This window comes from Rhinatrema bivittatum, chromosome 2, assembly GCF_901001135.1.
Source record: "Rhinatrema bivittatum chromosome 2, aRhiBiv1.1, whole genome shotgun sequence".
Classification (NCBI taxonomy): domain Eukaryota; kingdom Metazoa; phylum Chordata; class Amphibia; order Gymnophiona; family Rhinatrematidae; genus Rhinatrema; species Rhinatrema bivittatum.
The window spans coordinates 313,915,990-313,937,133 of NC_042616.1; the positions used below are offsets into that span (position 1 = coordinate 313,915,990).

General features: G+C 44.8%; 1 protein-coding gene across 1 annotated transcript in view; it reads left to right on the forward strand.

The window, feature by feature from the left end:
• The window catches only part of ZPBP (zona pellucida binding protein), a 419,635-nt gene that overhangs the window by 181,432 nt on the left and 217,059 nt on the right, over window positions 1–21,144 (forward strand). The window contains exon 5 of the mRNA XM_029589753.1: window positions 12,057–12,275. Coding sequence (XP_029445613.1) covers window positions 12,057–12,275 — 219 coding nt within the window. The remainder of the gene's footprint in view (window positions 1–12,056; window positions 12,276–21,144) is intronic.

Here is a 21,144-nt window from a genome sequence, read left to right on the forward strand (position 1 = left end):
AAGGGAGCTAGGCACTGACTTGTACTCTGCCCACCTTGTGGCTCTGTTCTTCCGTAGGGGCTCTGGTGTGCATTTGAAGAATCCAATGCCCCATGGAGGTGTTCTGCTGCTGGCCCTGTTCTGCTTCAGCCAATGTAATCTCTGCATACCTCACCGCGTTTTGAGTCTGCGAGCTATCCCGTTCCCTCTGGGTCACATTAGGAGGAATCTCTCCTGGTCGGCTTCCCTGGTTGGTTTTGGTGCCTCCTTCTTGGTTCGCCTCTGCAGTGATCCCTCATTTCTCATCGAAGTGCTCCCTTCTGCCATGGCCACCAGCATGTATTTTCTCCCTCACCATGACTTGGGACAGCCTTTCTCTGTGGGGGTTGCTGTCATAGCCATTCATAGCTGGCTCCAGAACGCTCCCGTGCTCCTGCACGGATTTTGCCATGTTCACTGTAGGAGGGAGGTTTTTTTCTTTTTGGAGGTGTGTTACAGTCCCAGTCTCTGGCCGACTTGCCTGACCTTCAGCCTGACCTTCAGCCCATTTAAAAGCCACACACCACATAGCTGGTGGCTCTCTAATCACTGCCCGACTATCGCAACCACGTGCAGAGTCTCTTTCTAATCAAGTGTGTTCCTCCTCAGCCAATGGCCAGAAAAATGCTGCTGCAAGCTGCTGGGATTGCAATTGCCAATAACTGGTGGATCACAGTCAAGAAAGAAACCGCTGCACTCTGTTGAGTAGATTTTATAAGGTGAGTGTGTTATAAAATTCTTGGGCCGCGCACAGCCAGGCCCCTTCTAAAATGCGTGTGGTGAGCGCAAGGCCCAGCCGCGTGCCTAACCCCCGGATTTTACACGTGAGACGGATTAAAAATTTGCCCATGTATGAGCCCTCCTTTTCTCCAAGGCACGATCATGTGCTGTACTCCAAGCACTGCTCCTCCGCTGCAGGCCCAACTCAAAAGTATGCTCATAGCAGTGCTAACCTGATGAGCTGAGCCACTAGGAAAAACAATTTGCTGAAAACACCCTCCCGCTGCCATCCCTAGGTTCGACAGGCTGAACACTGGCCAGAAACTCGAAACGGATCAAGTTTGATGGCTGTCAGGAATGTGAGAAGGACCGAGGCTGAAGGTTGGGCAGGAGAGAATGCAGGCACTGATTCCACTAAGGCTGAGCAGGAACAAAGAAGGCAACTATGCCACAGTCCTGGTCTTTTAAGAGGGTCATGACATCATCCAGCTGTGATCACTCTTTCCCCTCTCCCTCCCCTTGCCCAGACCACATCATCTGTACACTGGGATTTTGCATGCACACTATGGGAAGGGCCGGTGGGGGGAGCAAGCTGACAGGAGGCTTCAACGCATTGCTAGAGCTACTTCCAGCTGGGCTGCAGAAGGGCCTCCTTTCACGGTGCCTGATTACATGTGGGTTCTGGGCATGGAGAACTGGATCAGGCATATGCATGCCCATCTCCCAATTTTGATGCACGTCTAGCTTTTAAAATTCACATCTAAGTGCATAAATGACTTCTACAATAGTATGTTCTGTTAAATGTGTAACTCCTTTGAAAATTCATCTGATACAGAGTATTGACGTCATTAAAAAATATATTTTTTTTGAAAAGCAAGTGCTCTACTTCCATCAACTGGAAGAGAGATTACACCCAATTGTTCTGGGCTTGCGTGGCAAGAATAAAGGAAAGGAAATTATCAGGTAAGATTAATTTTCTCCTTAAAATGATGTTGAAACTTAATTACTTGATTAGTGACTTCATGAGTTCCTGTTTCACCAGCCATTGTTGCATACACAGATCATATGATGCACATATCTGTAAGCCCCATTCTTGGTATACTGGAATATCTTTGACTACTGGAAAGGTGGACTATACTACCCAATCTTTAAAATTGCACTTCCAGTAAAGGCTATCAAGACCATTATAAGGTGAATTTTAAAAGTCTGGAGCATGCCAAAATCGGGAGATGAACGAGCATGTAGGGCTTACACGCACCTGCCATATTTTAAAAGCCACCTACATGCACTCAGATTTCCTGCTTGCACATCTCACTTAGAATCAAAAAGAGGTGTGGTGGGCGTGTACCCAGGTCCATTCCCATGTAACTTTACTTCTCTTATGGAGGAGGTGTACGTTTTAAAAAGCCATTCATGAGGGGTTTAAAGGGTCTGGAGTAATTGGGGGGGGGGGGCTTGCAGGACATTAAACTGGGGGGGGGCAGGAGGAGTTAAAGGGCCAGGCGGTGTTTTTTGCTACATGAGGTGCTGCAGCTACAGCAGACCCGGGCAGGAGAGCACGCAGAAGGGACCCGGAGACAGAAGGTAGCAGAAGGAACAGGAGAAGATACAAGCTGCCAATGTTATAAAGTAATAAACTCTCTTGATCTGAAATAAAGCCTGGTGATAGGCTATCACTGATGTAGAATATCCTCTAAGCATGAATCTAAGAGACAGCTCATGCACCTGTTTTTTAAAGTCTGACAAAAAAGAACATAAACTTCACTCTTCCCGGCATGGAGTGCTGCTTCTGATTCCATCTACACAGCAGGGGTGCCGCTGATGCTGCCGCTTCTGCTCTGATGCCGGGCTCCTGTTTAGGCGAGCGTGCACGCCTCTCTTCTAGATTTAAAGGGCCCGCAGCGGGAAAAGCCCTCTGGCTTTTACTGATGATGTCACCATCTTGTCCTGCCTTCAGCCCTATAAAAGGGCTCTCCATCAGTTCCTCGGGGCCTTTGCAAGGAGTGTACATTGATGTCCATGGTGTGTCTTCCTTCAAGGTCTTCTGTGGTCATCACTCTGTCTTGATGGTCTTCATGTTCCTCGTCGGATGTTGCTGATCCTCTTTTCCCTGTTCCAAGTTCTGGTTCCTGGCGTCCTTGTCCCTCATTGGAACTCCGTCATGTTGCTTGTTCTGTGTTCCTGGTCTCCTGCCTGTTCCTCGTCTAGTGTTCAGAATCTTCGTCTTTCTGAATCTTCAATCAAGTTCCTGATGTTCCAGTCTTCATGCCAAGGTCAGTCTTCTGGATTCTCCCTCAGCTTTCCTACAGGCATGCCAGCGTTGTGGTCCGTGACCAGTCCACAGTGTGCTTCCTGGCATAGAGCCTGTTTCCAAGTTCGTTTTCGCTGGATCAAGTCCTCTGAGTCCATCCTTGTTTTTAGATTCCAAGTCACGTCTTGAGTTCCTGATTGTGTACCAAGTTCCGGGCTTGTGGAGCTTGTCCAGCCAGCGGATCTCCATGTTCCTCCTTCCAAGCCATGTGTTGCGATGCTGCTTGAGGGCTAGGCCCACAAGCAGCCTCTTACCTCAGCAGGGCCTGGAGGCCACTGCTGCTGACACTGTTCTTCCGCGGCCTGGAGGCTACCACCATCTCTGCCTTTCCTCACGGCTTTGGGAGCCGCCGCCAATTCTCCATTCGGCATGAGCTGCCGCCGACCAGGCCTCACATGCGGCCTGGGAGCTGCCACCGCTAATCCTTCATGTGGCCTGGAGGCCGCTGCCAAACACCGCTGTCTCTTCGCGGCTAGGCTACCACCAGCTCTCATCTTCTGCAGCCTGGAGGCCACCCTGAAGCTCCTCTTCCGCGGCCTGGAGGCCACCATCGACTGGGTCCTCTTCCGCGGCCTGGAGGCTGCTTCGGAGCTCCTCTTCATGTGGCAGGGAGCTGCCATCAATCTTCTTTTCTTTGCGGCAGGGAGCCACCGACATCAAGCCTGTTTCCTCCTTCGTGGCAAGACGCCGCTTTCCAAGGTCCTGCCTCCTTCCTCTAGGTGCGCAGCCGCGCCTCTTCTCTCCATTTAAAGGGCCAGCGATGGGCAGTCCTCCTGGGCTCCTCCTGCTGATGTTTCCAAGGCATTTTCACTTCACCCCTATAAAGAGGGCCTTCCTTCAGTCAGTCTTCGCCTTCCCAAGGAGCCAGTCATGGAGCTGGACTGCTCCTGGATCCTCTGTTCCAGCTCTTCATTCCAGGAGACCTCCGTGATCCTTCCTCGCTTCTTCAAGGCACTCTGTTCTTCGTTGGTATTCCTTGTCTTCATCCGTGGTTCCTGAATCTTTGTCTTCATCTTCGTTCCATATCCTGGTCTCTCGTCGGACCCCGTCTCATTGTCTCCAGATGTCCAGCTCTCCTCGTCTCTAGATGTTCCGATGTTCCTTCCATACCCTTCTCCTCAGCTCTGGGAGTCAGAAGAAGCACGACCATGAAGCCACAAGAAATAGCATTGGCTTCCCAACCCCTATTCCTGCATCAGCAATCAGGAGGAGCATGACCTATATAATTGATAGAATCTTCAGCCTTCCCCCATCCTCTCCCCGGAGCAGAAAGAAACTGCATCAGCCTCCCTCCCCACAGTCATGAGCAGGAGCAGCAGGACCCGGAGACTAGAAGCAAAAGGAACAGTCTAGTGACTGTCCGAGCTGCTCCTGCTTTCCCTTGTTCTTCCAGAGGGAAAAACAAGTGAAAGTGCTTGAGAGACAGCATGTGTTTGTGTATGTGTATATGACTGAGCATGAGAGGCTGTGCATATGGTTGTTTATGACTGAGCATGAGAGACAGAATGCATGTGAGTCTAATTGAGCATTTGAGTCAGCATGAGTTTTTGTGTAGGATTGAGCATGAGAGACAGAACATATGCATATGCAATTGAGCATATGAGAGCTTGTGAGAATGTGTATATATGATTCAGCATGTGAGGCAGAGCATGTGTGTGTGTATGATTGAGTATATGAGACAGCATGTGTGTGTGTGTGCAGGATTGAGCATGAGAGATAGAACGTGCAATTGTGTTTAGGATTGAACATGAGAGACAGAACATGTGCATGTGTCACTGAACATATGAGAGAGCTTGTGTCTGTATATATGATTCAGCTTGTGAGACTGTGGGGTAGATTTTAAAAGGGTGTGCATGTATTACAAGATTTTAAAAAGTGTCACGAGAACTGAACCATATGCATTATTGCTTGAACGCTGGAATAAAGATGGGATATTTGCTCTTACAATCCCCATATTAAAAGCAAGCTTTGGACGAATTAATCACATTACTGTTAGTATGTATTACAGAGAGATGCATTATAAGTTTCTGCGAAGGGCTTATATTTCCACGCAATTGGCTCATCGCTCGGGGCTGGTCCAGAGTGCAATTTGCGGTAAATGTCATGGAGCTATTGGACATCTCTCTCACGCTTTTTGGGCTTGTCCCAAAGTCCGCAGATTCTGGGGACGAGTCGCATCTTATCTAATGGATCTTTTGGGGGTTAACTTGCCTATAACGCCACTGCTTTTCCTTTTTGGTCATTTCCCACGCGTTTCCTTGAAGCAGGGTCCCCGTTATTTCATACACAAGGCTTGCTTGGTGGGGAAGAAGGTTATTTTATTGTACTGGCGGGATGCGGGTCCCCCCTCTTTTTGGACTTGGCGTAACCATTTGCATCACTTGTTACGAATGGAGGAGCTGGGCTCCCGAGTGGATCCTCGCGCCCGTAAGAGATTCTTACTGATTTGGGACCCTTATTTGCAATCACTATCTCATCGGTCCAGAAGTTTGGTCATCAACGATTGCTGAGATTGTTGTGGACTCCACCTCTTGAAGGTTCATCTTGCCCAATGGATGTACCGCAGGAGATATGCGTGCATGGACTCTGCCCTTGGACATTTATCCTTCATGGGGGGGGGGGGGAGGTGGGGGGTTGGGGGGGGTAGGGGTGTTGTTGCTGTTTGTGTGATGTGGAACAGATGTTCTTACAAGGTCTGTGTGGAGGTAAGTGTGCCACCTCTCCAGACCAGTATCTTGGTTATATACTTTGACTATGCTGATTGAATAATAATAATAAAAACCGTTTGAAACTAAAAGGGTGCGCATGGGCATACCTGTGTGCGTGCTACTCAGCGCGCACACATGTACACCTGATTTTATAACTTGCACGCGCAATTGTGTACCTTGCACGCCGAGCTGCACTGCCTTCCCCCATTCCCTTTCCCCTAGGCTGACCTTCCCACCCCTTTCCCTAACCTTCCCCCCCAGCCCTACTCTAACCCCCCAAAAGTTGTATCATACCTCTTGTACCTGCATGGAGGCAGGTGCAGGTTGTGCGCGCCGGCAGCCTGCTGGCAAGTGATCCTCCAACACAGTAGTAATGGCCGCTGTGTTGGAGGCTTCAGGCCTCGCCCTTGGACTGCCCTGCGCATGCCCCACCCATGCCCCTCCCCTTTAGTAAAGCCCCAGGACTTACATGTACCCTGGGGCTTTACGCGTGTCGCTGGGCCTTTTTAAAATAGGCCGGGCACGAGTAACCTTTTTAAAATCCAGCCCCTTGTGTGTGTGTGTATATATATGATTGAACATGCAAGACAGAGAGAGAGTGTGTGTGTGTGTATATATGATTAAACGTGAGAACTTTGTGTGTGTGTGTGTGTGTGTGTGTGTGTGAATATGTAAGTATGTATATGATTGAGCAGGTGAGAGAGAGGAGAAAGTTTGTGTGCAACAACCCCCACTCCCTGTAAATCCACAACAATCTCAGGGCATCTGAAAATCAAAAGTTTCCAGGTATGGAAAATGGGGGCTTTTTTAATATCTTCATTTATTTGATGGTATCTAATGATTTGAAATATTTTAATGCCATCTGGAATTTTTTTAGATGAGTTTTTAATTATTGATGTTCTATTTGTCAGTTATTTTGAAATACTTATTTTTATTGTATGGTTTTACTATTATGATTGATGTTTTATATTTCTTGATTTTATTATTTGATGTTTTATGAGGAATGGTGATGTTTCTGTTTTTCCATAGTTGTACTGTGGGTTCCACTTCTGGTTTTGTCTTTATGTTTGTATTTATAGTTTATGGTCTCTTTATTCTGTATTTGGTGAGGGTCTGTCTGTGTTCTAAAGATATGACCGATGCAAGATATTCCGCATGTAATTTCTGTCTAGGGATCTATGGGAGCCTGGCTTGTTTTATTTCCTAAACAGGACCAAAATGATTAGAAAAATAAAATGTTCAGCCAGCAAGGGTAGAAAAAACATTTTATATTCAGTTTAGTGAATGGAATATGCCAATTTTGGGAATGTATGACTTACAATACTTTATTTTGCACAATACAGGAAGAAATATATTTGTATTTCTATTTTATAGAAATAGAAATGCATTACATAAGTAAGTTTCTCTGGGGTTACATGACATGCAACATCTGGCTTCTTGGGATTTCCACTTCAGGTTTTGAATGAAGTCTCATGGTGCAGGATCAAAGAGCAGGAAGAAATTGCTGGGGGGAAATGAAAATGAAAAAGTCCTCTACATTTAACAGTCTCCCAAATTGTTGTACTCAGGATGAGGGTGAACTTTTTTACTTGGCCATAGGTGCCAAATGACCTAGCTATGGCTCTGCCTTCGTGATTGAATCCAAAATTTTACCCAACCACTGTTTTGAATCTACTCACCAGTGTTAAGGAAAGAAAGAGGCCCTTCAACGTATGGATTATTTTTTATGTTTATGTTATATTTTTTATGTTTATGTTATATTTTTTATCCTCATATACAACCACCAAACCTTTAAGCTGGCCACACCCACTGACCCTCTGAGCACGTCCCTCCTCTCGCAACCCTCAGTACGGAATCTAGGGGTCCTTATCGATCCACATCTGAACCTCAAAAACCACATCACCTCTGTAATTAAGGGAGGTTTTTACAAGCTCATGGTCCTAAAAAAGCTCAAGCCACTTCTCTACACCCACGATCTCAAAACTGTTATTCATGCCACATTAACATCTAAGCTAGATTACTGTAATTCCCTGTATCTTGGCCTTCCTTCCTCCACCATCAGACCTCTCCAGATACTGCAAAATGCCACAGCAAGGATCATTAGTAACACACGCAAATCTGACCATATTACCCCTATCCTTAAAAGCCTACACTGGCTCCCCATCTCTTACCGCATCTTGTTCAAAACCTTCACCATTTTACACAAAGCTATCTACAACCACAACTCCTCTTGGCTTAATGAACCCCTCCAACCCACACAATCCTCTCGCCCTGCCAGAACAATTCATAAATGTACCCTGCTAGTTCCCCCTCTTAAGAAAGCCCGCCTCTCAGCCACAAGAAATCGCGCCTTCTCAATTGCTGGCCCCACGCTCTGGAATGACCTACCGCCCAATCTTCGCATGGAACCCTGCCCTTTCAAATTTAGAAAACAGCTAAACACGAGGCTCTTTCATCAAGCCTTCCCTGATTAACATCCTCGACACTTCAGCTATTCTCATTACCCCCCTGTAATCTTCATAACCCATGCATATACTATAATTGTTTTCTCTACCCACCGGACCCCGGAATATTTTTATACTCTGTACTCATGTACCTCCTGTATATTTTGTACTCTTGCACCTTATTTAACCATATACATTTTGTACTTATTTAACCATGTACATTTAACCTTATACATTTTGTACATTTATTTTCTGTACCCGTGCACCTCTTGTATATTTTCTGTACCCATGCACCTCTTGTATATTTTGTACTCTTGCACCTTATTTAACCATATATAGCTTGTACACTTGAACCATATTTAACCATGTGTTACCGTTCCTATCGTTTCACTCCTTCTCTAATTTGTTGGGGTCCCCCCTCCGACCCGCAGTTTCTCATAGTTCTCCACTTCCCCTCCCCCTGTTATTTGTACTTTCCACCTTTTGTTATAATGTAAACCGATATGATGTGTACTTTAATGTCGGTATAGAAAAACTGCTAAATAAATAAATAAATAAATATGTGCCTAGCAGGAGTTACATTTATATGTACCATCCTGTGATTATTTGCTTGTTAAGAAAAGGCATCATAGTACACTTAGGGGTAGATTTTATAAAGTTGCGCGCAGGCGTCCATGTACGCTCACTATCCGGCATGTGCACATGGACGCCCGATTTTATAACATGCTCGCGCAGGCAAATGGCCCCTGTGCTGGAGGCCTCTGGCCCTGCCTCACCCCCCGGACTGCCCTGCCCCCTCCCTGCCCCTTTCCCAAAGCCCGGGGACTTAGACACGTCCTGGGGCTTTATGCATGTCACTGGGCCTTTGTAAAATAGGCCTAGCGTGCGTAACCCCACCTACGCGCGTAAATCCTTTAAAATCTACCCCTTAGAATCTTGTTTTCTTTATTTATTGACATTTGATATTACACTTTTTACCATGAATGGCCTCAAAGTGGATTACAATAAAACATTTTACAATGAGGTCCATATTTAAAAGCCATTTAGATGGATAACTCAAAAGTTATTCATTGAAATGGCAAAATAGGCATATTCGGCCATTTATCTGGTTAAATTATAGCCAGATAAAAAAAGGGACATTCCAGGGAGGGGTTGCGTTATCTGGCTAACTTATCCAAATATCATATATATATCTGGCTAAGGGGGTCATTTTCTAACGGGATCGCACGCGAAAAGGAACTTTTCGCATGCGATAGCTAAATCGAGGTGGAGTTGGCTGTGGAAGAGGAGGAGTCGGGGCGGCACCAGAGCAGACGCAGTAGAAACATTGCTGGCTGCGAAAAGATAAGAACCCTTTTCGCTGCCAGTAGCGTGCCCAATAGCACCACCTTTTACGATGGCGCTATTGGGTGCGAAAGCCGGCAGCGATTGCACAGCGGAGGTGTGTTCGCTGCCGGCTTTTGCAGGCCCGCCCCCCCGCATTGCCCCCTGCCACCCGTTACCGCCAAATTCTTTAAGATCTGCGATCTTAGAAAATCCAGGCCTAAGTTATAGCCAGACAACTTGAGATTTGCTTACGGGCAGATCTAAAGTTATCCGGCTTTGTGTGGCCAGAAAACTTACTATCTTCATAAGACATTCAGGTAAATAGCACTTTTGAAAACAATTTAAAAAAAAGAACTAAAGGGGCCTAAGGCCCGATTTCTTTTCTCTCCCCTACCAAATAGTACAGATACCATGTCAAGCCATGCATCCCCCATTCCATATCTCCTAACTACAAAAAATGTCCCGGGTTTGCTGCAGACCCTCCCCAACAAACTCCTTTCTCAGATTATAATCTATAAGAGGCCAGGCCATACCCCACCCCAGACCCTTCTCCAACCACCTGAAAAATAACAATTCCTAACGATTAGGTTTTTAAGTTATTCAGCTCCATGTAGTCGGATAACTTTAGGCAAGTATATTCAATCCACTACCCAGCCTACTAAATATGGACCTCAATATGGCTACTGCACTCTACAAATATGTATGTGAAGTAAACTAGTCTAGTTTCTTGTAAAGAAAAAATACATCCATCATGGGACAATTTTCTATCTAGCCGCATTGGTAGAAAGTCTGCGGGTACTTTTTTCCGCAGATATTACACCAGTTTTCAAAGGGAAAATTATCCAATCAAAACTACCTGTACACATTTACATCTGCTAACATGTGTGCATATTTTTTGTTCAGAAAAAGTTACTGGTATATATTTGAAAATACAAACTGTATGCATGTAATTGCAAAATTCACTCACAAGAACGCTTCTTAAAAATGCGGGTAAAAGTTCATGCATACCTACCCAATGTGCATACTTTTACCTGCATATCAAGCAGACAATTTTGTAAAAACCCATTTCCTCGACAAACTACTGTTTTACCTACGGAAGTGGGTTTGAAAATCTCCCTAAACATATATGGGCCGATTTTAAAGTTACGCGTGCGGGGTACATTTGTGAGCACCACCCGGCGAGCACAATGTACACCCAATTTTATAACATGCGCGCGCTACAGTGCGCATGTTATAAAATCCAGGGTTGGCGCGCGCAAGGGGGTGCACACTTGTGCACCTTGCGCACGCCGAGCCCTATGTCCCCCACTGCTTTCCCCCCCCTACCTTATTTTGTTGCGCACGCCGGCACAGGCCGCTGTGCCGGAGCACTCGGCCCTGCCCCCGGACCGCCGACACGCCCCTGGACCGCCCCTTTTCAAGGTCCCGGGACACACACGCGTCCCGGGGCTTGTGCGCGCTGCCGATCCTATGTAAAATAGGCTCGGCACTCGCAGGGGTAGATTTTCGGGGGTTACGCGCGTATCCCTTTGAAAATCTACCCCACTTGTTCTAATAAATTATTTAAACTCGAAAAAACAATATAAATAAAATCTTTGCAGCAATGACATTTAGCTTTGAGAAACAGCCTTCATGTTCAACTGTCTGATCCTGTTATTACCTCTAAATAATAGGCTACTGACTACTGATCATAATGACTAAGGCCTGAGCTGATCTTACTTTGATTATATTATTTCTAAAAGAAAGGTAAATGTGTAAACATGAAAAATGTATATCTGATAGCTTGATGAATTACAAATAGTTTATGGATTGGGACTTTATTATAGCAATGGAAATTAGTTAATTAAATTTGAACAATCACATTTTTATAGCTCATAAATTGAGTTGTAGGTACATAATGTAGTCATCAGTTATGTTTTAATGATATTATAAGGTCGATATTTGTGCCCACTAGTCATTCTAGAAATCTATCAGTAAACCCTTGAATATAATTGGCCGGGCATGAATTAACAAATTTACCTAAAATGCTCTGTGCTAATTACATAGTAAATGACTGATGCATACTTGATGCTCTAATGCTGCATATGCCAAACTACCTTACAATTGTATCTGCTAGGGATGTGCAATCATTTAGTACGAATTAGGAAATTTCAATGAAATTGCCTAATTCGTCTTGTTTCAGGGAACCCGAAAACCGAGCCAAATTTTCCTGAAATTTCGTGTGAGTGTGCGCTAACGTTAAAATGTTAGCGCGCACAAATGGGAGTTAGTGCGCACTAACTCCCGTTAGTGCGCACTAATCCGAAATTCAGGTCCCCCAAATTTCAAAGGCCCGAACCGTGGGAAATACGAAATTTCTTGCAGCGGGCCGAAAACGAAACCTGAACCTTTTGCTGTGTACATCTCTAGTATCTGCAATCTTAAGTAATATAATGGGCATAACCACTTCACATTCATAAGAAAAACAGACTTGTTTATTTAATTGTGTTAATTGTTATATTTAATATCATGTTTGTTTTTTGTCTGCAGCTTACACTGATCCCAACTTTTTTTATGAGCTTTCAGTTCGATATCATTCAGCCCCTTGTCAAAGTATCTACAATATATCTTTTGAGAAGATATTGCTTGGAATATTAAAGAAATTGGTTTCACAGGAATTCTGTGAAGTTTTAATGCTTAAAGCAGAGTGCCATCAAGTGAAAAAGCAGAGAGCAGGATTACATAATGAAATATTCTTTCTGTTTTCAGGTAATTAATCTCTATTACTCCACTGTGCTGATATTATTTACATTAATTACAGTATAAACCTAATATGAAAGTAGTTTTCTTCTAAATTATCCATTGATTTGAACAATATTTAGGAAAGAAGGCTTATGAATTAATTTTTAAAGGGATTTGCATATGAGACATATGAGACATTTTATGACATATGATATTAAATGACATATGACATATGAGACATTTTAAAGGGATTTGCATATGAGACATTCGTGTGTACATGCAATTTTCAAAAATTGCAGAATATGCACATAATGGCCGATTTTAAAAGGCCCGCACATGTAAAAACTGGGGGTTACGTGCATGGCTGGGCCTTGCGCACGTCGCATATGTTTTAGAACGGGCCCAGTTACGCGCAGAAGTACTGGGCCCTGAAAAATGGGCGGGCTGGGGGACATGGTCTGGGCAGGAAGGGATAGGGTGGGCCGGGACAGCGCCATTAGCCACTGTCCTGGGGAAGTGCGCTTTGGCAGCCAGCCGGCGCGTAGAATTTACTTCTGCTCCCAAGAAGCAGTAAATATGAAAATTTAAAAAAGGGGATAGGTAGGGTTAGTTTAGGGGTCAGGGAGGAGAGGAAAAAAGGGAGGAAGGGTAGGAAAAGCGAAAGGAAAGTTCCCTCCCAGTCTGCTCCTTAATTGGTGCACGTACTTTCGAAAATTGACCCCCCCCCCCCCCCCGCATGCGCGAATTGCAGGCCGCCTGCACATGCACACGTGGATGTTGAAATCCGGCGCGCATATGCACGCGGATATCGTATTTTATAAAATGCGCACACTGATGTGCGCATGTTATAAAATGATCGCATCCATGTGTGCGCGCCGGGAACCGCGCACACATGGACACGCATGCGCTCATTTTAAACTCAGTGTTCAAGTTGTAAAATAGTGTGAATCAAGTGGGCATGTTTGGGGTGTGATTTGGAAGTTTGCGCATACTTTGCTGTTTTATAAAGAGCATATATGCGAACGTCATCAAGTATGCATGAACACTTGTACACTTGCTATGTAATGCGCCAAATTCAAATTTCCATTGCATTTTTTATCTGGTGTTTGGCGCCCAGGCTTCTTCCAGTAAGTGGGCTGGGCAACTTGGTAGGAGAAGAAGGAAAGAGGGTGGAAGTTAACTGAGAAATCATTGTCTTCGCACAGAATTGTGTTTGGCTGTAATGTTTTTTTATTGGGTACATTGACTACATTCTTCTATTTAATACTAGGTTTGCTTTTGTCCTTTGAGGAGAACCTTGCCATGAATGGCACTGCATTTCTGAGAAAGTGTGTGTGTGTGTGTGTCTGGTGAGTGGGGCTCACTATAGCGGACCAGGAAGGTGGGGGTATCACTAGGGTTGACTGGGGTGGGGGGGTGTAAGTAGGGCTGACGGGGAAGATGGATTGGTGTCACTGGAGATGAGCCTTAGTACAGATCAACAACCTAAGTAAGGCATTGTAGGGGTGGGAGCCAGCCTGTTGAAGTATGCCTGGTCCCAAGCAACAGCAGACCTTATCACTGTCTACTCTTGGGCAGTGAGGAATCTCTATCCTTCACACCTCTGTGACTCATTTGCAGTTGTCACGCAGCAGTCTCTATGAGCTTTACATAGAGGCCACTTTCGAGGATGACACGGTCATCTAGCAGGCTGCAGGTATTTAGATGTGCATAATCATTAGACTGGGTAGTGGACTAATGATGCGACTCCAGTTAGCGGCAGAACCTGTCCCCTATAATCAACAGGAAAAAAATGCCACCTAATGTATACATCCATAAAGTATGCAGCTACATAAGATGGATTCTCTGTACGTCTAACCTGCCAGCGTGAACATATGGCAGAGTAAGCTTCAAGTGATGCGCCTTGTGTGGCAGGCTCACTGTCTAGTTATCAAGATATCTTCTACGGATAAGTGGGTAACTAGGCCTCTGTGTAGAAAAAGAGAAATCAAATAGTGGTCCTGGCAGGCCTCCTTCCACCTCCCGCTCCCAGGTATCATCAGCTTGCTGGCCCAGACCTTTCCCCCAACCCATTAATCTGATGAACATGAAAGTACCTGGCATGACATCACCATTTGTCCTCCCCCTTCTCTCCATCCCTGCATTCCCAAAATAAATTCACATTATCTAAGCCCCCCCCCCCAAACACCACACCCTCCATGGCAGCTGAAGCTCTTCCATCCAGGCACATCCCCCAATCCCAATACAAATAGGCCCACTCCAGATACTGGGTGGGAGAGACTCTGGTGCTGGGGTGGGGGGGAGGTATACTCTACAGGCAGATATCTACTCACCTGACAATGCGGCATAGCATATCTGAGCTCTGATGCTGCAAATTTTTAAGCCTCCCCTCTTGACTGAATGATTAAATAGTCTAACAGATCTAACATTGTATAGGCGGTAAACACAATATTTTAATTAAATAAATAAAAGTGTCAGGATATGGTGGAATGTTTGGTTACAATATGTGAGGTCATTTTCTTCCCACCTACACATTAGCATAACTGTAGCATCCATTGTAAAGAGTGGAAGCACAAGATTACTTGTGTCAAAAGCCAGCATGTGCTAATTGGGTGCCAACACACACCCAGATACAGATATAGGCAGAGGCTAACACAGCACGCCACTCACCCAAACACACAGACACACACATTGGGGACATTGTTGATTTCAAACTACCACCAGCTCTTTGCTTACCTACTAAGGCCCAAATTTGCTGTTGCCGGTCTGTTCGTCATCAGCCATCAATGATGTCTGTGCCAAAGCTTGACCCTACCTGCTAATGAGGTAGTTAGAGTCATTATTCCTCACATAAGAATGTCTACACTTTGCAGCCTGACAGACATCTGTTGTAAGTAGCATATGTTCACTGATTTGTCCTTGTTACAGACATAGGCCCCTCCAGGCCTCAGGTGCCCCAAAATGCTTGTCTTACTACATAACAACACTGAAAGTGCAGAAGACATCATACTTACCACATGATACATCTGGGAGCAGTTTGCACAGTGGCAGGCTTCAGAAGAAGGCTTCTTGTGGGCTCATGAGGTCATCGGCGACAACACCTTCTTTAACCTTAATGCTATACTGTTTAATGAGAATTTATCTGCACCCCTGCCTTGGTCTTGGTATCCACAAATCCTAAAATACTCAAACACTACAGGACACGCATCCTATAAGCCTCATCAACTCTTCTATATTGGCCACAAGTCATGGCAGCCATGTGGACAGGCAAGGGCCTCAAACCTGAAAAGACCTGAAAGGTCGCGACTAGTGTGCACCTCTTGCGCTCGCTGACCTCCGATTTTATAACTTGCGCGCAAGTTATAAAATTGGGCGTACATGTGCGCACGCCAGGTAGTGCGCGCACATGTACGCCCATGCGCTGATTTGAAAATCTACCCCACTTATTGCGTATAGGTTATAAAATACTGTAGCAACTTGCATATATGGGCTTGCACAAGTAGTTTTGAAAGTTATCCTCTATTTTGACATTTCTGTGATGGGCATTTAGGGAACTTATATCCTCCTGCCTGGCAGGCAGCTTGTCCAATGGCCCCTTTTATTGAGATGCAACACCTAGGCCAGTGATGGCCAACCTTTTGAGCTCAGTGTGTCAAAATTCATAAAAAACCCGAGCATAACTCGGGCGGTGTGTCATTTCTAGAAAAATCCATAATTTTGTGATATTTGTAGCTCTAATTAATAACAAAGTTATAATTTTAATATATGTACTGTATTTATTAATAAAGCAAAAACAAATAATTCTTTACCTTACCTGCTTAGTGACTTTTTTGTTGCTGAATTTCATTGGCTAAATCTTCAATTGAAAGTTGGTATTTCGTACACTTCAAGCCCAAGCAAGCGTTACAAACTTCATCTGTCAGTCTGTTTCTTTTATTGGCTCCCATTCATTTTCTCACACTCCCTCCCCATCCCCCAGGCATGAACACATTCATTTTCACACACACAGACCCCCAGGCAGGCACCCATGCATTCACACCCATACACCCCCAGGCAGACTCCCAATCATACACATGCACACACTAAAGGCAGATCCCCCTCTCTTTCTTTTGCCAGCAAAAGAAACCTCTCTCATTCCTCTGCTGCCACTGTCACTGCTGCCACATGGCTATTGGGGAGGTGCTGATTCCTGCTACTGACACTGAAGTCCATTCTGCTGCCTCCTCTGTGCAGGCCCTGTGGGCTTCCACTTTCTCCATGCTGATCTCGTACATTGTGAGATCCGTAGAGAAAGTGCTATTCTTGCACATTCCCAAAGATTACATGTGCCAATCACTAAAAAGTAATCTACATTTTTTTTTTTGCCTTTGCTGTCTGATCTTAGTTTTCTAATTGGTTGGTCACAGGCTTTTCTTTTTCCACCTTCCCTTTCTTATTTTTTTTGCCAATTCCTTTTATATTGTCTTTTTTTCTGTTTCTTTTCCCTCCATCTTCTTCCCTCAGGGGAAGAAGATGGAAAGAATGAGTCAGGTTCTCATTCTCACATGCATTTCTTTCTCTCACACGCACACAGGCTCTCACTGTCACATGCTCTCTCATACAATCATTCATACACACAATTTCTCACTGGCACATGCTGTCTGATTCTCACACACCCAGGCTCTCTCTCACTCACACATGCTCAAGCACAGGCTCTCACTCTCACATGCTCTCTCTCATACAATCATTCATACATACAGTCTCTCACTGGCACATGCTGTCTGATTCTCACACACACAGGCTCTCTCTCACTCCCACATGCTGTCTTACTCAAGCACAGGCTCTTACTGTCACATGCTGTCTCTCATACAATCATTCATACACACAGTCTCTCACTGGCACATGTTGTCTGACTCTCACACACACAGTCTCTCCCTCACTCCCACATGCTGTCTTGCTCAAGCACAGGCTCTTACTGTCACATGCTGTCTCTCATACAATCATTCATACACACAGTCTCTCACTGGCACATGCTGTCTGACTCTCACACACACAGGCTCTCTCTCACTCCCACATGCTGTCTTGCTCAAGCACAGGCTCTTACTGTCACATGCTGTCTCTCATACAATCATTCATACACACAGTCTCTCACTGGCACATGCTGTCTGACTCTCACACACAGGCTCTCTCTCTCTCACATGCTGTCTCTGCAAACATTCAGGTCCTCACTCTCAAACACAATCTCTCAACTCATCTCATACACGCATACACACACACACCCTCTACAGACCCTCAGCCTCTCTCTCACCTCTGAGCCTCCTCTTCGCGGGTCACCGCAGGATGGGCCCTGCAGCGGCCCTGATCTTCTCGGGCCACGGTGGCCCTGCTACCGGGCCTCTTCTTCTTCTCGGTCCACTGCGAATTGGAATTTGCGGCGGCCCGTAAGCACAAGTGCTGCTCCTCTTCTGCACGCGCTGATGCTTCTCCTCCTTCCTGCCTGTGCGGCCCCGGAAGTAAACGTTGCCGGAGTCGCGTGGGCAGGAAGGAGGAGAAGCATCAGCGCGTTTAAATGCGATCTGTTTCTTCTGGCCGTGGTGACGTGAACCTCACCACGGCCCTGCCTATCGCTGCGCCGAATGAGCCTCCCTGCGCCCGGGGGCATTGGGGAAGGGGGTGGAGGGGTCCGGAGGGTGGGGGGATACTAAAAAACAAATTTTAAAGGGTCGGTGCAGCCGAAAAAAAAAAGGCTCGGTGCAGCCGATAAAAAAAATAAAATTCCCGATAGTCCATGAAACGCTGCGCGTGTCAGCAAAAACGTCTTAGCGTGTCACCTCTGACACGCGTGTCATAGGTTAGCCGTCACTGACCTAGGCCTTCTTCAGATTCTCAATCTATACAGAGAAGAAGTTGGAATAACATTCTTTTAGTTCAAGACTGCTTGTTCTATGACTTCTGTGGTATGTTTCCTTATTTTGCAGTTAACCCTGAATCCATTGTTACTGTGGCTATTCGCTGTCCCTTGGCATATCAGTATATGCTGTTTGGCTTTTGGCCACCACCGCCTGCTCCACCCCACCCTACCCCACCATTCCTCCAAGCCCCCGTCTTCCACTATTTCCCTTGAGGTACTTCCACTATTTCCCTTGAGGTACTTGGGTAAGGAGACTCAGTGATTAAAATTGCTGTCATGTCCTCATCAGATCTCCTTCATTGTCCGGGAATTCCTGTGGACCCTTTATGGGGAACCGGAGTTCCAATTCTTCACCACCATGAAGGCCCGCCTGGTCATGTCCCAGACCCATTAACAGTGGGAATGCAGCAATACCTGATACTGTAACTGTGATGAGTTTGCACATTTTTTAACAACAAAGTGCCAGACTTAACAACCAGTTCCCATCTGTTTTGAACATCTCAACCCACAGGACACAGAAGACAGAATTCAAATGGGAGAGCTTTAATAGTGTATTTAATATTGAAGTAGTGCACATTTTACAAACAATCCTATTTCAATTGGCCTTCTGAAAACTGTTCAAGAAAAAATCTCTCCATACTTGGCTAAAATAAACTCTCATTGACAGAGAGCTATTTAGCCCAGGATGTAAAAAAAGCTTTAGTCAGGTTCTTATTGAAAAATTAGAAACTAGATCCCAAGGAGTTTACCAACTACCATCCAGTTTCAAATCTATCATTTCTTGCAAATGATGGTGCAGGGAAGAGGGATTCAGTTTTGTAAGGAACTGGGGAAACTTTTGGGGAAAGGGGAGACTTTTCCGAAAGGATGGGCTCCACCTTAACCAGAGTGGAACCAAGCTGCTGGCACTAACTTTCAAAAAGGAGATAGAGCAGCTTTTAAACTAGAACAAGGGGGAAAGCCGACAGTCACTCAGCAATGCATGGTTCGGAGACATGTATCCTTGAAGGATACTAATGAAACAGGAGAGTTAGGGCATCCCAACAGAGAGGTTCCATTAAATGCAAACATAGTTTATATACCTATACGTAAAAAATCACCAAAGCTAATGATTTCCGAATTATCCCAAACAACTGAAAAGCAGGTTGTTAAAACAAGAAAAAAACACACTTTGAAATGTCTGTATGCCAATGCCAGAAGTCTAAGTAGTAAGATGGGAGAGTTAGAGTGTATAGCAGCAACTGATGAGATTGACATAATTGGCATCACAGAGACTTGGTGGAAGGAGGATAACCAATGGGACAGTGCTATATCAGGGTACAAATTATATCGCAATGATAGGGAGGATCAACTTGGTGGGGGTGTGGCACTTTATGTCCGGGAGGGTATAGAGTCCAACAGGATAAAGATCATACAAGAGACTAAATGCTCAGTAGAATCTATATGGGTAGAAATCCTATGTGTGTTGGGTAAGAGTATAGTGATAGGAGTATACTACCGTCCACCTGGACAAAATGGTCAGACAGATGATGAAATGCTAAGAGAAATCAGGGAAGCAAACCAATTTGGCAGTGCAATAATAATGGGAGATTTCAATTACCCCAATATTGACTGGGTAAATGTAACATCAGGACTTGCTAGAGACATAAAGTTCCTGGATGTAATAAATGATTGCTTCATGGAGCAATTGGTTCAGGAACCAACAAGAGAGGGAGCTATTTTAGATTTAATTCTTAGTGGAACGCAAGATTTGGTGAGAGAAGTAACGGTGGTGGGGCCACTTGGCAACAGTGATCATAACATGATCAAATTTAAACTAATAACTGGAAGGGGGACAATAAGTAAATCTGCAGCTCTAACACTAAATTTTAAAAAGGGAAACTTTGATAAATGAGAAAAATAGTTAGAAAAAAACTGAAAGGTGCAGCTGCAAAAGTTAAAAGTGTTCAACAGGCATGGACATTGTTTAAAAATACAATCCTAGAGGCGCAGTCCATATGTATTCCGCGCATTAAGAAAGGTGGAAGGAAGGAAAAACGATTACCGTCATGGTTAAAAGGTGAGGTGAAAGAGGCTATTTTAGCCAAAAAAACATCCTTCAAAAACTGGAAGAAGGATCCATCTGAAGAAAATAGGATAAAACATAAGCATTGTCAAGCTAAGTGTAAAACATTGATAAGACAGGCGAAGAGAGAATTTGAAATGAAATTGGCCATAGAGGCAAAAACTCATAATAAAAACGTTTTTAAATATATCCAAAGCAAGAAACCTGTGAGGGAGTCGGTTGGACCATTAGATGACAGAGGGGTTAAAGGGGCTCTTAGGGAAGATAAGGCCATTGCAGAAAGACTAAATGAATTCTTTGCCTCTGTGTTTACAAATGAGGATGTTGGGGAGATACCAGTTCCGGAGATGGTTTTCAGGGGTGATGAGTCAGACGAACTGAACGAAATCACTGTGAACCTGGAAGATGTAGTAGGCCAGATTGACAAACTAAAGAGTAGCAAATCACCTGGACCGGATGGTATGCATCCTAGGGTTTTGAAGGAACTCAAAAATGAAATTTCTGATCTATTAGTTAAAATTTGTAACCTATCATTGAAGTCATCCATTGTACCTGAAGACTGGAGGGTGGCCAGTGTAACCCCAATATTTAAAAAAGGCTCCAGAGGCGATCCAGGTAACTATAGACCAGTGAGCCTGACTTCAGTGCCAGGAAAAATAGTGGAAACTATTCTCAAGAACAAAATTGTAAAGCATATAGAAAGACATGATTTAATGGAACATAATCAACATGGATTTACCCAAGGGAAGTCTTGCCTAACAAATCTGCTTCATTTTTTGAAGGGGTTAATAAACATGTGGATAAAGGTGAACCGGTAGATGTAGTGTATTTGGATTTTCAGAAGGCGTTTGACAAAGTCCCTCATGAGAGGCTTCTACGTAAACTAAAAAGTCATGGGATAGGAGGCGATGTCCTTTCGTGGATTACAAGCTGGTTAAAAG